At 66.4% G+C, this 15,277-nt stretch overlaps 8 protein-coding genes across 8 annotated transcripts; 4 read left to right on the top strand and 4 right to left on the bottom strand.

Moving 5' to 3' along the window:
* Positions 1-12: 12 nt before the first annotated feature.
* On the bottom strand, positions 13-1,058 carry MICPUCDRAFT_39311 (uncharacterized protein; the record flags this gene model as incomplete). The annotated part of the gene is made up of 2 exons (XM_003057687.1): positions 13-756; positions 906-1,058. 2 exons carry the CDS (start codon positions 1,056-1,058, stop codon positions 13-15), a joined length of 897 nt encoding a protein of 298 aa, XP_003057733.1.
* Positions 1,059-1,232: 174 nt separating this feature from the next.
* Positions 1,233-3,446, top strand: MICPUCDRAFT_57241 (uncharacterized protein; the record flags this gene model as incomplete). Its single annotated transcript, XM_003058059.1, has 1 exon — positions 1,233-3,446. The coding sequence occupies one exon, from the start codon at positions 1,233-1,235 to the stop codon at positions 3,444-3,446; it is 2,214 nt and encodes a 737-aa protein (XP_003058105.1).
* A 19-nt stretch (positions 3,447-3,465) lies between these two features.
* On the bottom strand, positions 3,466-4,293 carry MICPUCDRAFT_32964 (uncharacterized protein; the record flags this gene model as incomplete). The annotated part of the gene is made up of 1 exon (XM_003057686.1): positions 3,466-4,293. One exon carries the CDS (start codon positions 4,291-4,293, stop codon positions 3,595-3,597), a length of 699 nt encoding a protein of 232 aa, XP_003057732.1. The 3' UTR covers positions 3,466-3,594.
* Positions 4,294-5,232: 939 nt separating this feature from the next.
* Positions 5,233-8,725, top strand: MICPUCDRAFT_26319 (uncharacterized protein). Its single transcript, XM_003058058.1, has 5 exons — positions 5,233-5,707; positions 5,762-6,013; positions 6,181-6,224; positions 6,395-6,464; positions 6,802-8,725. Exons 2-5 carry the CDS (start codon positions 5,945-5,947, stop codon positions 8,719-8,721), a joined length of 2,103 nt encoding a protein of 700 aa, XP_003058104.1. The 5' UTR covers positions 5,233-5,707; positions 5,762-5,944; the 3' UTR covers positions 8,722-8,725.
* A 369-nt stretch (positions 8,726-9,094) lies between these two features.
* MICPUCDRAFT_57237 (uncharacterized protein) lies at positions 9,095-10,987 on the top strand (the record flags this gene model as incomplete). Its single annotated transcript, XM_003058057.1, has 1 exon — positions 9,095-10,987. The coding sequence occupies one exon, from the start codon at positions 9,095-9,097 to the stop codon at positions 10,985-10,987; it is 1,893 nt and encodes a 630-aa protein (XP_003058103.1).
* A 3-nt stretch (positions 10,988-10,990) lies between these two features.
* On the bottom strand, positions 10,991-11,692 carry MICPUCDRAFT_47031 (uncharacterized protein). Its single transcript, XM_003057685.1, has one exon. The coding sequence runs from the start codon at positions 11,663-11,665 to the stop codon at positions 11,066-11,068; it is 600 nt and encodes a 199-aa protein (XP_003057731.1). The 5' UTR covers positions 11,666-11,692; the 3' UTR covers positions 10,991-11,065.
* A 305-nt stretch (positions 11,693-11,997) lies between these two features.
* MICPUCDRAFT_57235 (uncharacterized protein) lies at positions 11,998-12,480 on the top strand (the record flags this gene model as incomplete). The annotated part of the gene is made up of 1 exon (XM_003058056.1): positions 11,998-12,480. One exon carries the CDS (start codon positions 11,998-12,000, stop codon positions 12,478-12,480), a length of 483 nt encoding a protein of 160 aa, XP_003058102.1.
* Positions 12,481-12,611: 131 nt separating this feature from the next.
* On the bottom strand, positions 12,612-14,267 carry MICPUCDRAFT_57234 (uncharacterized protein; the record flags this gene model as incomplete). The annotated part of the gene is made up of 1 exon (XM_003057684.1): positions 12,612-14,267. The coding sequence occupies one exon, from the start codon at positions 14,265-14,267 to the stop codon at positions 12,612-12,614; it is 1,656 nt and encodes a 551-aa protein (XP_003057730.1).
* Positions 14,268-15,277: the final 1,010 nt, after the last annotated feature.

Here is a 15,277-nt window from a genome sequence, read left to right as displayed (position 1 = left end):
TGTAAGTTGAGTCTACTTGATGAAGGACCCGTCCGGCACGGACGCGTCCGCGAAGCACGCCCCCGCGGCGCACCCGACGATCTTCCCGTCGTACGTCGCCTTCCCCCCCCGGACCGTCAGCTTCGTCTTCACCGCGTCCCAGAATTTGCTCTTGCACTCCTTCGGGTACGTCGCCGCGGGCTCGATGCCCTCCGCGCCGACGGCGTCGCCGACGTCGGCGCCGTCCGGAACGTTGACGAGCTTCACCGAGAGCTCCTCGCCGATCGTCGCCTCCGTGGCTAGGATCATCGCCTCCGACGTCTGCCCCGCGAGCTTCGCGACTTTCAGGTTCAAGATGCACAACACCTTGCGACCTCTCAGCTCCTCCTCCGGGACGTACTTGCGCAACCCGGTGACGACCTGCTTGACGTCCTCCTCCCCGGGTCCAATCTGCACCTTGCACAGGTACAGCTTGTCGCTGTTCTCCACGTGCGCGACGTCCACCACCTTGGCGACGACGAGCTTCGCCTTCACGAACGGGTCCTCGTCCGACTGCGGCGGCTGCGGTTGCTTCTCCTTCTTCTCCTTCTTCTCCTTCTTCGCGCCGCCGCCGGGGATCGAACCGCCGCCGCCGGCTTCCTTGCCGCCGCTCTTCGGCTTGATCACGGGCTTGAGCAGCTTCACGATGTATTCGCACGTCTGATCGAACTTCCCCGGCATCGGGTTGTTCCGCTCGAACGGCTTCGTCATGAGGTACCCCGTGTCGGCGCAACGTTCCTGCGGTGCGTCGTCGTGGAAGAGACGTGGGGTGGGGAGGTCGTCGGCGAGCGAGGACGCGAGGGGTGGGTCGTGGGGGACGACTCGGACGAGACCGCCGCGCGCGCGAGCGAACGGAACGACGCGCGATCGATCGCGTCGCGTCGCACCTTGTACACGTGCGGCGGCGGCGCCCAGATGTCCGCCCAAGGATCGTCCGGGTCCACGCGCATCTTCGGGATGTCCGCGGCGTTCATGTCCTTGGCGACCTCGAGGATCAAGGACTCGACTTTGTTGACGCACTCGTCCAGCACGGCGGCCATGGCGGCTCGGGCGCAAGTGAGCGGCCGCGCGTCTTCGACGATCTCAAAACCCGCGCGAGACGACGCGAGAAGCGCGCGAAGGAAAACTGCCGAAAGTTTTCGAGAGGCCGCGGACGAAGACGAGCAGTCGGACAGGGCGCGGGGGCCGGGCGCGAGGGACCGCCGCGAGTCGCGATGCGGCGCCGTCTCCTCTTCTTCTTCCTCGTCCTCCTCCTCGCGGCGTCGCGCGTTCACGTCCCCGCCGCGGCGGCGGACGTCGAGCGGCGCGAGGGCGCGAGCGCCCCGGTCGATGATGAGCGCGAACCAGATTTTAAACTCGAGGTGCCCGATCCCCCCGGCGGCCTCGGCGAGGACGACCCGCGCGTGCAGAGCTGGCGATTCTCCGTTCGCGACGCGCTGAAGAGACGATGGTGGAGCCGCAGGACGACCCCGGCGGAGCACTGGGAGACGGTCCCGCACGCGCGACGGCGAATATTAGGCGTGGACGACGAGAGCGCCGCGTACAGCGGGTACAACTACCCGGGCTCGACCGGCGAGGACGACCGCCCGTACGTGTTCCCGGCCACGACGCCGCCGTCCCCGCCGCCGCCGTCGCCGCCGCCGCCGTCGCCGCCGCCGCCGCCGGGATACGTCGCGCCGCCGCCGCCGGTCGTTCCGCCGCCGCCGTATCCGGTGATTCGCGCGCGCGCGTTTCGCGCGACGGAGGAGGCGACGCTCGTGGACCTGTTCGTGGACTACGCCGGGTTCGGCCCCATCTTCGACGCGGTCGAGCGGTACTACTACGGCCTGACGGCGGATAACGTGAAAGGACCGTTCGACTATCCGATCTTCCACGACGGCGAGGCGCCGAACGAAACGTCCGCGGCGGAGGACGACGACGCGGCGCCGCGGTGGCGGTACACCGCCGCGGGGTGGTCCGAGACGCGGCACGCCCAGCTCGCGTCCGTGCCGATGCACGTCGAAACCGTCTACGTGTCGTTATCCGATTGGAACGGGACGGTGTTGGGGAACGTCACCGCGGTGCCGATCGAGGACGCGAGTCACATGGTGTTGTCTCTCGGCGCGGGGAACGGCAAACGCGTGCACGTCCGGACGTTGTTCGAGCTGACCAGCGCGATGCGAGACCCGCGGGTGAACGCGATCGTCTTGGAGAACCACATCGCGCTGGGGGGCACCGCGCTGCCGCTGATCAGCGGGAACAGGGAGCTCGCGATAATCGGGATGTGCGACGACCCGAACGGGTCGCCGTGGCCGATCCCCGCGACGGAGTGGGCGACGGCGTTTCCGAACGAGACCGCGCCGCCGCAGCGGCGGCGACGCGCGTTGCTCTCGTCGCGGGCGCGCCGCCGACGGCTGCTATCATCGAGCGTGGAGTACGACGCCGTGACCGCCGCGCGCGACCGCGCGTCGTTCCAAGGCTCGATGGAGTACACGGAGGAACAGGTCGAGAAGCTGCTCCTCGCGCAGCGGGCGAGTTTGGAGTATCAGTCCACGCTGACGATCGACGAGATCATCAAGCGCGCGGAGAACAAAGTCGAAGTCCAACCGAACTGGTTCTTCTCGTACAACGCGTGGGCGAACGAGACCGGGGACTTGTTCGAGCGCGGGACGCGCTTCGACGGCGGGTACGTCATGCCCGAGGACTTCTACCCGGGGACGTACCACGAGCACGCCAAGTTTGGCGCGCGCGGATACCCGAGAGGCGGGCCCGGGATGAACGTGTCGTACAACTACGAAAACTGCACGATGGACGCGTCGAACGCGACGTTCGTGATCCCACTCACCGGGCGGTGCGTCGTCGACGGTTTGATGCTATCGAGGCTGTTCGCGGTCGGGGATCCGTCCGACGTGAACTGCGCGTCCAGGATCAACGCGAAGCGCGGGTACGCGCAAGGCGCGGCGGGCGGCGCCGCCGCGACGGTGGTGACGACGCCGGACGGCACGGTGACCGCGAGCGGGGGGTACTCGCCGTGGGGGGACGACGACGCGCCGAGGTGGATGGACGGCGACGCGGAACTGAAGTGCGGGCGGCTGCGGTTGGAGAATTTAGTCTTGAGGAACGGGTGGTCGGAGACGCACGGCGGCGCCGCCGCGGCCGCCGTCGGCGGGGAGCTGTCGATGCGGGGATGCGTCGTCGAGGGGTGCGCGACGGGGGCGCGGGCGGGTCGAGGCGGTGCGGTGGCGAACTTTGGCGGCACGATAGAGATCGCGACGTCCGTGTTTCGGTGGAACGCGGCGTCCATCGCGAACGCGACGGACGAAGGGCCGGGCGCGGAGCTCGGTCCTAATTTCTGGCACTTCTCCGGAAAGATGCGCGTGGACGAGCGCAGCGTCTTCGACGATACGCACCGCTACGTCGTGAGCGCGAGCGAGGCGTTCGGGGCGTGAGCGGTACTGCGCGCGCGGTGTGATAGCGGCCCACGGTGTGATAGCGGCCCACGTTTTTTAATAGTACAACGTGTTAGCGCGAGCACTCGCCGCGGGGCGAGTCGTCTGTTTTAACCTCCCCGCCGAGTCGTCGGTTTTCAGTCGTCCTTCACTCTTCTTGGATGCCGCAGACGAGGTTCAACGGCAGCGCCTCGTCGATCTTCTTCGGGTACGGCAGCCCTAAGTTACCCATGATCTCCACAAACTCCGCCTTGCTCTTCGACAGACGCGGGTTCAGACGCTTCTCCTCCCCCACGGTGCTGCTTCTGTGCCCTTTGTAGTCGTGCGCCGGGTACACGACGGTATCGTCCGGGAGAGTGAAAATCTGCGCGTGCACGCTGTCGTACAACGTCTCCGCGCTGCCGCCCTGGAAGTCCGTCCTTCCGCACCCGCGCACGAGCAGCGCGTCTCCGGTGAAGACCATGTTATCGCACACGTACGACAGGCATCCCTCGGTGTGCCCCGGCGTCGCTCGGACTTCCAAAAACGCGTCGCCGAACTCGACGCGATCGCCGTGCGCGACGTGCACGTCCGCCTTGGCGCCGGAGTCTTTCGCGATCACGGATCGCACCCCAGGGAGCTTCCGCTTGATGAGCCCCGAGCCGGTGACGTGGTCTGCGTGGCAGTGCGTGTTGACCACGTATTTGAGCTTCAATCCGAGGTCTTCCACGAGTTTCAAGTCGCGGTCGACCTGCTCGACGACGGGGTCGACGAGCACGGCGTCGCCGCCGGGGCGGTCCGCGAGGAGGTACGTGTACGTGCTGCTCCCGGCCGTGTCGAAGAGCTGCCGGAAGACGAGAGAACGCATCGGGTGGGACAGCGCGGTCGCGACCGCGCGCACGAGCGGCGGGCGCTCCGTGAACTTGAACGGCGGGCTCGCGCGATGCGCGTGCGAGATGGCGGACGCGGCTGGGAGTTTGTTGACGCGCGCGAGGTGGAGCAGGTACGGGATCCCCGCTCGCGTCGCGGTCGAGCACTGAACGATCGCCGGTCTCGCCGCGGACGCCATGTGCGACGTGAACGCTTCGATGACGTTGGGGGTGAGGTCGTTCAGCGGGTCGAGGAGCGGCACGCACGCGTACGGAACCTTCGCGTCCTCCACGGAAGCGCGCGGGCAGTTCGGGTTCGCGTCGTCGTTCAGGTACAGCCACGATCTCGCCCCGGCGGCGACGCACGCGGCGATCTGTTCGGTCGAGAGATCGCCCGCGAGGACGACGCCGTCGGATTCGTACACGATGCAGCCGTCGGGGAAGGCGGAGGCCATCGTACGGGACGGACGGCAGCGCGCGCGAGAGTGACGAGGCGTTGCCGCCGATGTTATTTGTCACGATATATCCCGTGACACACACGGCACACAGGCTGACAGGGCCGACGACGGCACTTCTCTGCTGGCCTCGGACCGCCGCCGCCGCCGGCGAACGCCGTCGCGATGCCCAATAAGATTTCTCGTTACACAGACTACCACACCCTCTCCCGCGCTCGCGCGTCGCGCCGCGTCACGCGATCTTCCTGATGAGCACGTACACCCTCAGGTCGATCTCCACGTCCGCGAGGTTCTTCGGATCCGCGCGAAGTTGCATGAGCAACCCGCCGTAGGACGCGGTGACGCACGTCTTCGCGATGCCGCCGACGTTTTCGTCCTCTTTTTTGAACACCTTGCCGTACATGACGTACTCGTACGCGTCCGCGAGGCTCTCCTTGCCGGTCTGCGCGGTGGCACGAGGGGGAGGGGAGGGGCGAGGGGTCGGTGAGTCAGTCGTCGCGACGACGATCGATTCCGTCGCCGCGGGAGGCGCTGATTGATGTGATGGATGACGAGGGAAAGAGGGCGCGGGCGCCGAGCGCGCACCTGATCGTACGTCTCCGCGTCCTCCGGGGTGCCGTCCAGGCTGAGCGTCGGCGCGAGCGCGAGCGTGAACTTCGTCCCGACGTCGAGCTTGTAGATGTCCACGTTGACGTCGATCGAGAGCTCGGCCTCGAACTGCGAGCGGCACCGGAACCTGGACACCTTGTCGAATTTCTTCCCGTCCGGATCTTTGTCGATCACCTCGAAGATGTCGTCGAAGATCGTCGTTCCCGAGACCGCGGGAGGCATCTCGCGCGCGCGCTGTGCGAGACGATAACGACGCGATGCGGTCCGCGCCGGAACCCTGAACCGCGGAGCGAGGGACGACGGGGAGGCGGCGCCGCGCGCCTTTCTTTCTCTGGAAATGAATGATGAGGTCTCACGAAGACGATCGCCGCAAAAAATTAGACTAACATGGGCCCTTCAATAGTTCAACAGGTTAAGTTGCAGCGGTCGGTCGTCTGGTCGGTTCGTCTCCTCTCGACACGAGCGAACAGCGAAGTCTTCTCGCGGAAGAAGCTTGTAGAAACAGTCGAGTCGCGTTCGTTCTCCGGCAGTCGCGTCATTCCACAACGCGCGACACACGCCGTCGACGAACCGTAACACACCCACAATGGCGGAGGAGACCGAGACGTTCGCCTTCCAGGCCGAGATCAACCAGCTTCTGTCGCTGATCATCAACGTGCGTCCGCGCTCGCGCCGTTTTCCGTCGCGCGTGTTTTCCCGCGACCGCCGATTTATGTCGACGATCGAGCGGCGGCCGACTTTCTCCTCGCTCGCGACGATCGGCGATCTCCGGGACGTCCTCGACTGACCTTCGATCCCACGACTCCCGCGATGCTTCCACAGACGTTCTACTCGAACAAGGAGATCTTCCTTCGCGAGCTCATCAGGTGCGTCGCAGCCCCGCGCGCGCGTCGCGCGACGTTTCTCCGCGTTTCGTTTCGCGCGGGAAATCGCCGCCGCGCCGCTACGTCTCCGATCCCGTCTCGCCGCGACAAGACGCGCCGACGTCTCCGCGAGATCCCACCCGCTGACCGTCGACCTCCTTTTCTAACCGCAGCAACTCTTCCGATGCGCTCGATAAGATTCGCTTCGAGGGCCTCACGGACAAGTCCAGGCTCGAGGGCCAGGTGCGCGCGCGAACCCGACGACGTCAACGCGCCGCGGCTTTCTTCGCATCTGTTCTTTTTTTTCGTAAGATCGCGACGACGCGGCGCGCGGTCCGACACGAGATCGCGGGTTCGAAACCGCGCGCGTCGCCATCGCGGCCTCGCGCCGCGGTCGACGCGCGCGGTCGCACCTCAGCGCCGTCGTCTTTCGGACGACGCGGACGCGCTCCGCGTCCGCGCGCGCGCCCGCCCCCCCCCAGCCGTCGCCACGACACGTCCCCAGCCGATCCACAGATCTGACCGTCCGCCTCCCCCTTCCTTTTTTTCCTCCTCCCCCGCGCCGCCGCCGCCGCCGCAGCCCGAGCTCTTCATCCACATCATCCCGGACAAGACGAACAACACGCTCACGATCATCGACTCCGGCATCGGCATGACCAAGGCTGACCTCGTGAACAACCTCGGCACGATCGCGCGCTCCGGCACCAAGTCGTTCATGGAGGCGCTCACCGCGGGCGCGGACATCTCCATGATCGGCCAGTTCGGCGTCGGCTTCTACTCCGCGTACCTCGTCGCGGAGAAGGTTGTCGTGTACACGAAGCACAACGACGACGAGCAGTACCGCTGGGAGTCCCAGGCTGGGGGTTCGTTCACGGTCACGAAGGACAACGCCGAAGCGATGGGCCGCGGCACGAAGATGGTGCTCCACCTCAAGGACGACCAGCTCGAGTACCTCGAGGAGCGCCGCCTGAAGGACCTCGTGAAGAAGCACTCCGAGTTCATCTCGTACCCGATCTCTCTCTGGACGGAGAAGACCACGGAGAAGGAGGTGTCCGACGACGAAGAGGAGGAGACGGACGAGAAGGAGGAGGAGGGGAAGATCACCGAGATCAAGGATGAGGACGAGAAGAAGGAGAAGAAGACGAAGAAGGTCAAGGAGGTGTCCCACGAGTGGGCCATCATGAACAAGCAGAAGCCGATCTGGATGCGCAACCCGGAGGAGATCTCCAAGGATGAGTACTCCGCGTTCTACAAGTCGCTCACGAACGACTGGGAGGAGCAGCTCGCGGTGAAGCACTTCGCCGTCGAGGGGCAGCTCGAGTTCAAATCCGTGCTCTTCGTCCCGAAGCGCGCGCCGTTTGACATGTTCGACGGCAAGAAGAAGTCGAACAACATCAAGCTGTACGTCCGCCGCGTGTTCATCATGGACAACTGCGAGGACATCATCCCGGAGTACCTCTCCTTCGTCAAGGGCATCGTCGACTCCGAGGATCTCCCGCTTAACATCTCGCGCGAGATGCTCCAGCAGAACAAGATTCTCAAGGTCATCAAGAAGAACATCGTGAAGAAGTGCCTCGAGATGATGAACGAGATCGCGGAGAACAAGGACGACTACACCAAGTTCTACGAGTCATTCGGCAAGAACCTCAAGCTCGGCATCCACGAGGACTCCCAGAACCGCACGAAGCTCGCGGAGCTCCTTCGCTATCACTCCACCAAGTCTGGCGAGGAGATGACGTCGCTCAAGGATTACGTCACGCGCATGAAGGAGAACCAGAAGGACATCTACTACATCACCGGCGAGTCCCGCAAGGCGGTGGAGAACTCCCCGTTCATCGAGAAGCTCAAGAAGCGCGGCCTCGAGGTTCTGTTCATGGTCGACCCGATCGACGAGTACGCGGTCCAGCAGCTCAAGGAGTACGACGGCAAGAAGCTCGTGTGCTGCACCAAGGAGGGCCTCACGCTCGACGAGACGGACGAGGAGAAGGCGAAGAAGGAGGAGGTCAAGTCCACGTTCGAAGCGCTCTGCCGCCTCATGAAGGACATCCTCGGCGACAAGGTGGAGAAGGTGCTCGTGTCCGACCGCGTCGTGGACTCCCCGTGCGTCCTCGTCACCGGCGAGTACGGCTGGTCCGCGAACATGGAGCGCATCATGAAGGCCCAGGCGCTTCGCGACAACTCCATGTCCGGTTACATGGCGTCGAAGAAGACGATGGAGATCAACCCGGACAACGCCATCATGCAGGAGCTCCGCAAGCGCGCGGACGCGGACAAGAGCGACAAGACCGTCAAGGATCTCGTCCTCCTCCTGTTCGAGACGTCGATGCTGTGCTCCGGGTTCTCCCTCGACGAGCCCAACACCTTCGGCGGCCGCATCCACCGCATGATCAAGCTCGGTCTGTCCATCGACGAGGACCTCGGCCTCGACGACGACGAGGCTGACCTCCCGCCGCTCGAGGAGGACGTGGACGAGGGCTCCCGCATGGAGGAGGTGGACTAATCCTTGACTTTCGCCCCAAAAGTCGCTTCTCGGCGAGGCGGCTGGAGAAGGGAACGAATGAACGCTCCCCAGCGCGCCGCGACACTATTACCCCGCGAGAAGCGCGAGCTCGCGCAGTAGTCACACCTTGTCTTTCATCTAGAGGCGTCCCTCGCGAAAACGTCGCGAGGACGCGCACGGCATAGCGTTGCAATACGAATTCATTTTACACGGCACGTGAACGCGTCTCTTCCCTTCGTCGCTTCGTTCGACCCTCGCGCCGCTTCCGCCGCCGCCCCGCCCGCCGAGCTGACGATGTCGTCCTGTCCGACGTCACCTCGAATCCAAACGTCTTGTCGTCACTCGCGTCCGGCGCGGTCGCGACCGAGGGGCGATGGCGTCGTCCTCGGCCGCGGCGCTCGCCGCGGAGTTCGAGACCGCGAAGCTCATGCGCGAGTGCGCGGAACGAGAGGTCGCGGAGCGCGACGCCGTGGACGAGAACGGGCACCCGGTCATGACGCACCGAGCGGTGGCGTCGATCGTGCGCGAGTGCAAAGGCTTCATCGTCCCCGAGGTGAACGACAAGCTCTGGCTGCAGAACCGGCGGTGGAAGGTCGTCCAGGGCTTGGAGAAGTTCACGGGCGTCGGCGTCCTACACCTGGAGAACAACCAGATCGGCCCGACGCTGGGGCCCGGGCTCAGGCACATGACGAAGCTGAAGCTCCTCAACCTGAGCTGCAACATGATTCGAACCGTCGACGTGAATCTCGCGGCGAACGCGCAGCTGTCGCTGCTGAACCTCGCGACGAACCAGATATCGTCCTTCACCGAGGGCGGCCTCCCCGCGTCGCTGAACACGCTCACGCTGGACAGCAACTGCCTCGACCGCGCGGCCGCGATCGCGCCGCTCGCGTCGCTCCCCAATCTCGAAGTCCTCGACCTCCAGCGCAACAAGCTCGACGGCGAAGACCTCTTCCCGCTGTTCGCGTCGTTCAAAGCGCTGAAGGTGCTGTACCTTCAAGGGAACCCGATCCAACGCGCGCCCAACTACCGCCGGAAGCTCGTCTCGTCGTGCGCGTCGCTGACCTACTTGGACGCGAGCCCGGTGGAGGAGCTCGAGAAGACCGGCGCCGCCGCGTGGGCCCGCGGCGGCGCCGACGCGGAGATTTCCGCGCGGCGGAGCTTCCACGAGGAGAGACGCGCGGCGCAGCGGGCGACGACGCGACGCATCGCCGCGGAGCGCGCGGCGCGCAGAGCCGCGGCGAGCATCGGCGACGACGCGTCCGGGCGCCGCGTGTTGCTCCCCGACGCGATGAGAGCGCTCGCGACGTTCGTCTTGGACGACGCGTGGGCTTCCGCGTTGTCCGAACGCGACTGCCCGGTGTGCGTGCAGCCGCTCAAGGCGGGGGAGAGGGCGCTGCCGCTGGACGCGTGCGGGCACGTGTTTCATCTCGCGTGTCTCAAGCCGTGGCTGACGCAGGCGAGCGCGACGTGCCCGCTGTGCCGCGCCGCGGTCGTCGCGCCCTCGGGCGGCGTCGCCGCCGCGGAGACGGGCGAGGCGGCGAAGGCGGCGGCGAAGGCGGGCGAAGACGCGGACGCGGCGCGGGCGCGGACCGACGGCGGGGGGCTCTCCTCGGACGACATCCCCGGGCGGTGGATGCGCGCTCCGGTGTCAAACTTCGTGTTGAGCATGCCGTCGATCGGCGCGACGCCGTCGCCGGGGGGTTTCTGCGCCGGGAACGATTTCACGGACGGACGAAGCGGCGGCGAGGGCGGGCGCGTCGACGTCGACGTCGACGGCGACGGCGACGGCGACGCGGATCGACCGGAGCGGACGATCACCGCGGGGCAGAGAGAGACGAACGCGATCATTCAGTCGCATCTCCGGAAGCGGTTCTCGAAGCTGTCATCCTCGCGCGCGGCCGTGGAGGCGGACCAGCTCTACGCGGAGGCGATGTTCGCCAGGGCGAAAGAGCGACGCGCCGAGGCGAGGGAAAAAGCGGCGGCGGCGGCGGCGGCGGGCGCGGACGGGGAGGTCGCGACGACGACGACGACGGCGGCGGCGCGCGAGGAGGCGAAGGCGCGCGTCGCGGCGGACGTGGGCGAGACCGCGGGTCCGGTCGAGCCGGAGCCGGAGCCGGAGCCGGCGGCGGCGGCGGCGGAGCCCGAGCCCGAGCCCGAGCCCGAGCCGGCGACGGCGGCGACGCCCTCGGTGGACGGCACCGCCGCCGAGAGAATCGCGTTCGCCGCACAACTGCTCGCGCGAAGCGCTCCCGCGTCGCACTAGGATAAACTGTACATCACGTAGCATGTGTTAGAAAAACGTACAACAACACCCATTAATAATGATGGCACGGCGTGATCCTCACACCCTGTTCCTCTGCTGCCCCCCGCCCCCGCCTTGGTGCATGTTCTTCGGCACTTTGTTCTTCTCGAACAGCTTCCACTGCGCGTTGAACTCCTTCGTGAAGACGTCGCACAGCGCCGGGTTCCGCATGATGATGACGTTCTCGCGGTTCCCGAGCACGGCCTGCCGCGTCCAGTTGAACGACCCGTTCAGTAACGTCTTCTTGTCGATGATCGCGAACTTGTGATGCATGTGCGTGATCGGGTCGCTGTCCGTCCGCGTTTCGATGCCCTCGCTCGCGATCTGGTACACGTCCGAGCCCGTGCACTTCGCCTGCTCGTCGTCCGTGATGACGCGCACCTTCACGCCTCGCTTCTTCGCGGCGATGATCGCCTCAGCGATCTCGTTGCACGTGATCGTGAACACGCACACGTCTAACGTCTTCCTCGCGGCGTAGAGCTCGTCGAGGAATTTGACGAGCGACGTCTTCTGGTGCGAGTACGTGCACTTCGCGCCGCGACGGCACTGCTGGCCGTTCATGACCGCGCGGCACGGCATCCCGGGATCGGGGAAGAACAGCACCGGCGGCGCCACGGGTTTGCTTCCTCCGCAACCCATCTCGGATGGACGTGTCGGAGGTGGGGGGCGCGGGTCGAACGAAGTGCGCGATCGGCGATCGAGGCACCCCTTCAGTTCGTGACGCGGACGACGACGAAATTACGCGTACACGTACTCGTACTCTCTATGGGTTTTTAGTTTGAATCGAATTATCGCACCTCGTGTATTTCCGCGCGACGCGAGCGCGACATCCGCGGTCTCGGAACGGACGGGTGCCGAAACGCGACGATCGCGATCGCGAGTCGACGTCCACAACGCCGCGCGCCGGCATCCCCTCGCGTGGAGGCGACGACGGCGCCTTGTAATCTTCACACACACACACACACATTACCATGGCCACCGCCGCCGCGTCGCTCGCGCTCGCACCCGCCGTCGCGCCGGCATCGCGCCGTCGTCGCCTCCACGCGTCGCGATGCCGGCGCGCGGCGTTCGCGATCAGAGCCTCCGCGGAGGAGGACGCGGAAGAGGCGGTGGATAGACCGCCGCCCGGTTGCTCGAGGTACACGGTGAAGATTCGCAAACCGCTCGGGCTCGTGCTGGAGGAGAAGAGCGTCGGCGGGGAGATCTACGTCGCGGAGATCGTCGAGGACGGGAACGCGGCGAAGACGGGGTTGATAAACGTCGGCGACGTCCTCATCGCGACGTCCGCGCTCGTGTTCAACAGCACGAGCGACTACGGCGGCGTGACCGTGCGAAAGGGCGAGGAGACCGTGAGGCTCGCGTGTCGAGGCGAAAAATTTGACACAGTGATGACGGCCATCGCTACGAACCCGTCGCAGCGGCTCGTGACCTTGGAGTTCCAGAAGTGCATCTGAGGGGAGGAGGGAGGCTAGGGCGCGTAGTTCGTAGGTCGTAAAAATAAAATATTTGGTCTGTCCTTTTAACGCGTCCGTCGTCGCGCCGCCCGCCGCTAAGTTTCTATGATATTCGTCCCTCGCTCGAGGCGTCACTTGTTCTCTCTGAACGCGGGAGGGATGTACGAGTTAGGGTTACGAGGCGCCGCCGGCGCCGCGGCCTCCGCCGCCGCCGTTTCAAACCCCGGCGGCGGCGGCGGCGGCGAGGCTGCGCTCCCCCGCCTCGCGCCGTAAGGGTTCTTCTTGATCCCTCCGCCGCCGCCGCCGCCCCGTCCGCCGTTCGAGTACGGATTCGCCGAGATCGATATCATCTCCCCTCTACCGCGCCAGTCCTGCGACATCGCAGCCTCGCGCTGCGCTTCCGCCGCTTCCGCGGCGGCGACAGCTCGCGTCCGCGCCATCTCTCGCTGCATGCGTTCCATCTCCTGCTGCATCGCGAGCATCTGCGCGCGCTGCTGCTCCAACTCGTGCCGCTGCGCGGCGATGTGATGCATCTCTTGACTCATCCGCCGCCGCGCCGCGAGGAGCTGCGCGTCCGTCGCGTCGAGCGGCGGCGGCGCGGGCGCGGACGTCCACTGCGCCTCCGGCGGGGGCGCGGCGGCGGGCGCGGCGGGTTGCACGAACCCGCCGAGACCCGGGGGCGGCGGCGGACGTCGCGGTGCAAGCTGTCGCTGTTCCTGGTGCTGTCGCTGTTCCCGCCGCTGCTCCGCGACGCGCTCGCGCTCGGCGCTCGCGGCGGCGGCGGCGGTGATTCGATCGAACACGTTCGGTTCCTCCTCTGGCGGTGGTTGGTACGGTGCGGAGGCGAACACGCTCGTGAGGATGTCCCTCGATAAATCCTCCGCCGGCGGCGGCCCCGGCAGCGGTCCCGGAGGCGCCGCCGCCTCCGGCGGCGCCTCCGCCTCCGGCGCCGCCGTCGCTTCCGGCGGCTCTGGACTCTTGCTCTTCGATTTCTTCTTCTTCTTCCCGCCTTCCTCTTTCTTCTGCTTCTTCCGCTCTTCTTTCTGCCGCCGTTTAAAGTCCAAAATAACCTCCATCTCTTCGCCCTCCTCTAACACCGGCGGCGCGTGCTTCTGGGTGATTTTCCTCACCCGAGGCACGGACGCCGCGATCGGTATCGGCGCGCTGTCGAACCCGGACGCGGACGTCACGACCGCGCACCACGCCGCCTTCCCGGTGTCCTCGAACACGTGCCAGAACGGCGGCTTCACGACGTACGACGACAGCTTCGACGCGAGGGATTCGCCGCCGTCGCCGTCGCCGTCGTCGTCGTCGTCGCCGCCGCCGCCAGACTCGAATTTCAGCAACACGTTACACGCTGGCGCGGCGCCGGCTCCCGCCACCGCCGTCGGATCTCCTCTCACGAGGACGTCCTTCGCCGCGATTTTCGCCGCGCTCTTGCTGACGCCCTTGCTCACTTTCGCCCACTGCTCCGGCTCCGGTTCGGTGGGCTCCAAGTCGAGCATCATGAGTCTGCGGGAGGGAGGAGAGGAGGCGGTGAGCGCTGACGCGCCGCGCGGCGACGTGCCGGAATTTATCGCGCGGAAACGAGTGGACACGGGAGGGGATCTGATCGCGACGACGCGGAGGACGCACCGTTGCAGGCGCTCCGCGACGAGGGCGTCGTCTTCTTTCGACGCGCCGCCGCCGCCGCCGCCGGACTTCTTCTTCTTCTTCTTCTTGGAGGACGACGCCGCGGGCGCGCCCGCCGACGACGCGCTGCCGCCGTTCGTTCCTTTCGCCGCCATTTTTCCGCCTCCGCCGGGGCCGCCGAGCTTGTCCCCGCTCGTGGGGAGCTCGCTGAGGGCGGCGAACATGGACATGTCGACGAAGTCGCGCGAGCGTGCGGAGCGTGGAGCCGGTGGAGCGCGGTGCTTACGCGCGCTCGTGGGAGTGGCGGCACGACGCGACGTGGCTCGTTCGTCTCGGAGAAATTGGCGCGCGAACGCGAACGTTCTGTTCACCGACCGCGGCGCACCCTCGCATAAATCGCGGCACCCGCGGCCCCTCTTCCCCCAACCAGACCGCGAGCGCGCGGGCGCGGCGGTCGTCATGGCGAGGCGACGCGGGTCCCGCGCCTCGCGCGCTTCGCGACGCGGCGTCGACAGCGTCATGGACATCCTCTCCCCCGTGACGTACTGCATCGCGACGTGCGTCTTCCTCGTGCGCTTGCTTCGAATCGACGAGAACGCGGGCGCGTCGTACGAGATGTCCGGAAGCGTCGCTTCCGCGGCGTACCAGGAGAAAACGACCGACTCCGCGGGGACGAAGCTCGCGGGCGCGCTCGCGAACGCGCTCGTGTTCGTGACGTTCGTCGCCGTCGCGACGACGATCATCTTCTGCCTGTTCAAGCACGGATGCTCGAAGGTGATCTGGGCCTACATGGGCGTCAGCGGACTCGTCGTCTTCGGCGGCTTGGGCGGCGCCTTGGGCGCGCAGGTTCTGCAAGCGCTGGACATCCCGTGCGACGTCGTGACGTTCGCGGTGTGCGCGGTAAATTTCAGCGTCGTCGGCGTCCTCGCGGTGTTCTTCGTCCCGGCGCCGATCGCCGTGAAGCAAGGATACCTCGTCGCCATCGCGTCGATGGTCGCCTTTTACTTCACGCGAATGGCGGAGTGGAGCACGTGGGTCTTGCTGTGCGCGATGGCGCTGTACGACCTCTTCGCGGTGTTGACCCCGGTCGGCCCGCTGAAGGCGATCGTGGAGCTCGCGCAGGAGAGGGACGAGGAGATCCCCGCGCTCGTGTACGCGGCGCGGA

Source organism: Micromonas pusilla, assembly GCF_000151265.4.
Source record: "Micromonas pusilla CCMP1545 genomic scaffold MICPUCscaffold_4, whole genome shotgun sequence".
NCBI lineage: Eukaryota > Viridiplantae > Chlorophyta > Mamiellophyceae > Mamiellales > Mamiellaceae > Micromonas > Micromonas pusilla.
The sequence above is the reverse complement of the archived record's forward strand: the minus strand, read 5'-3'. Positions and strand labels throughout refer to the sequence as shown.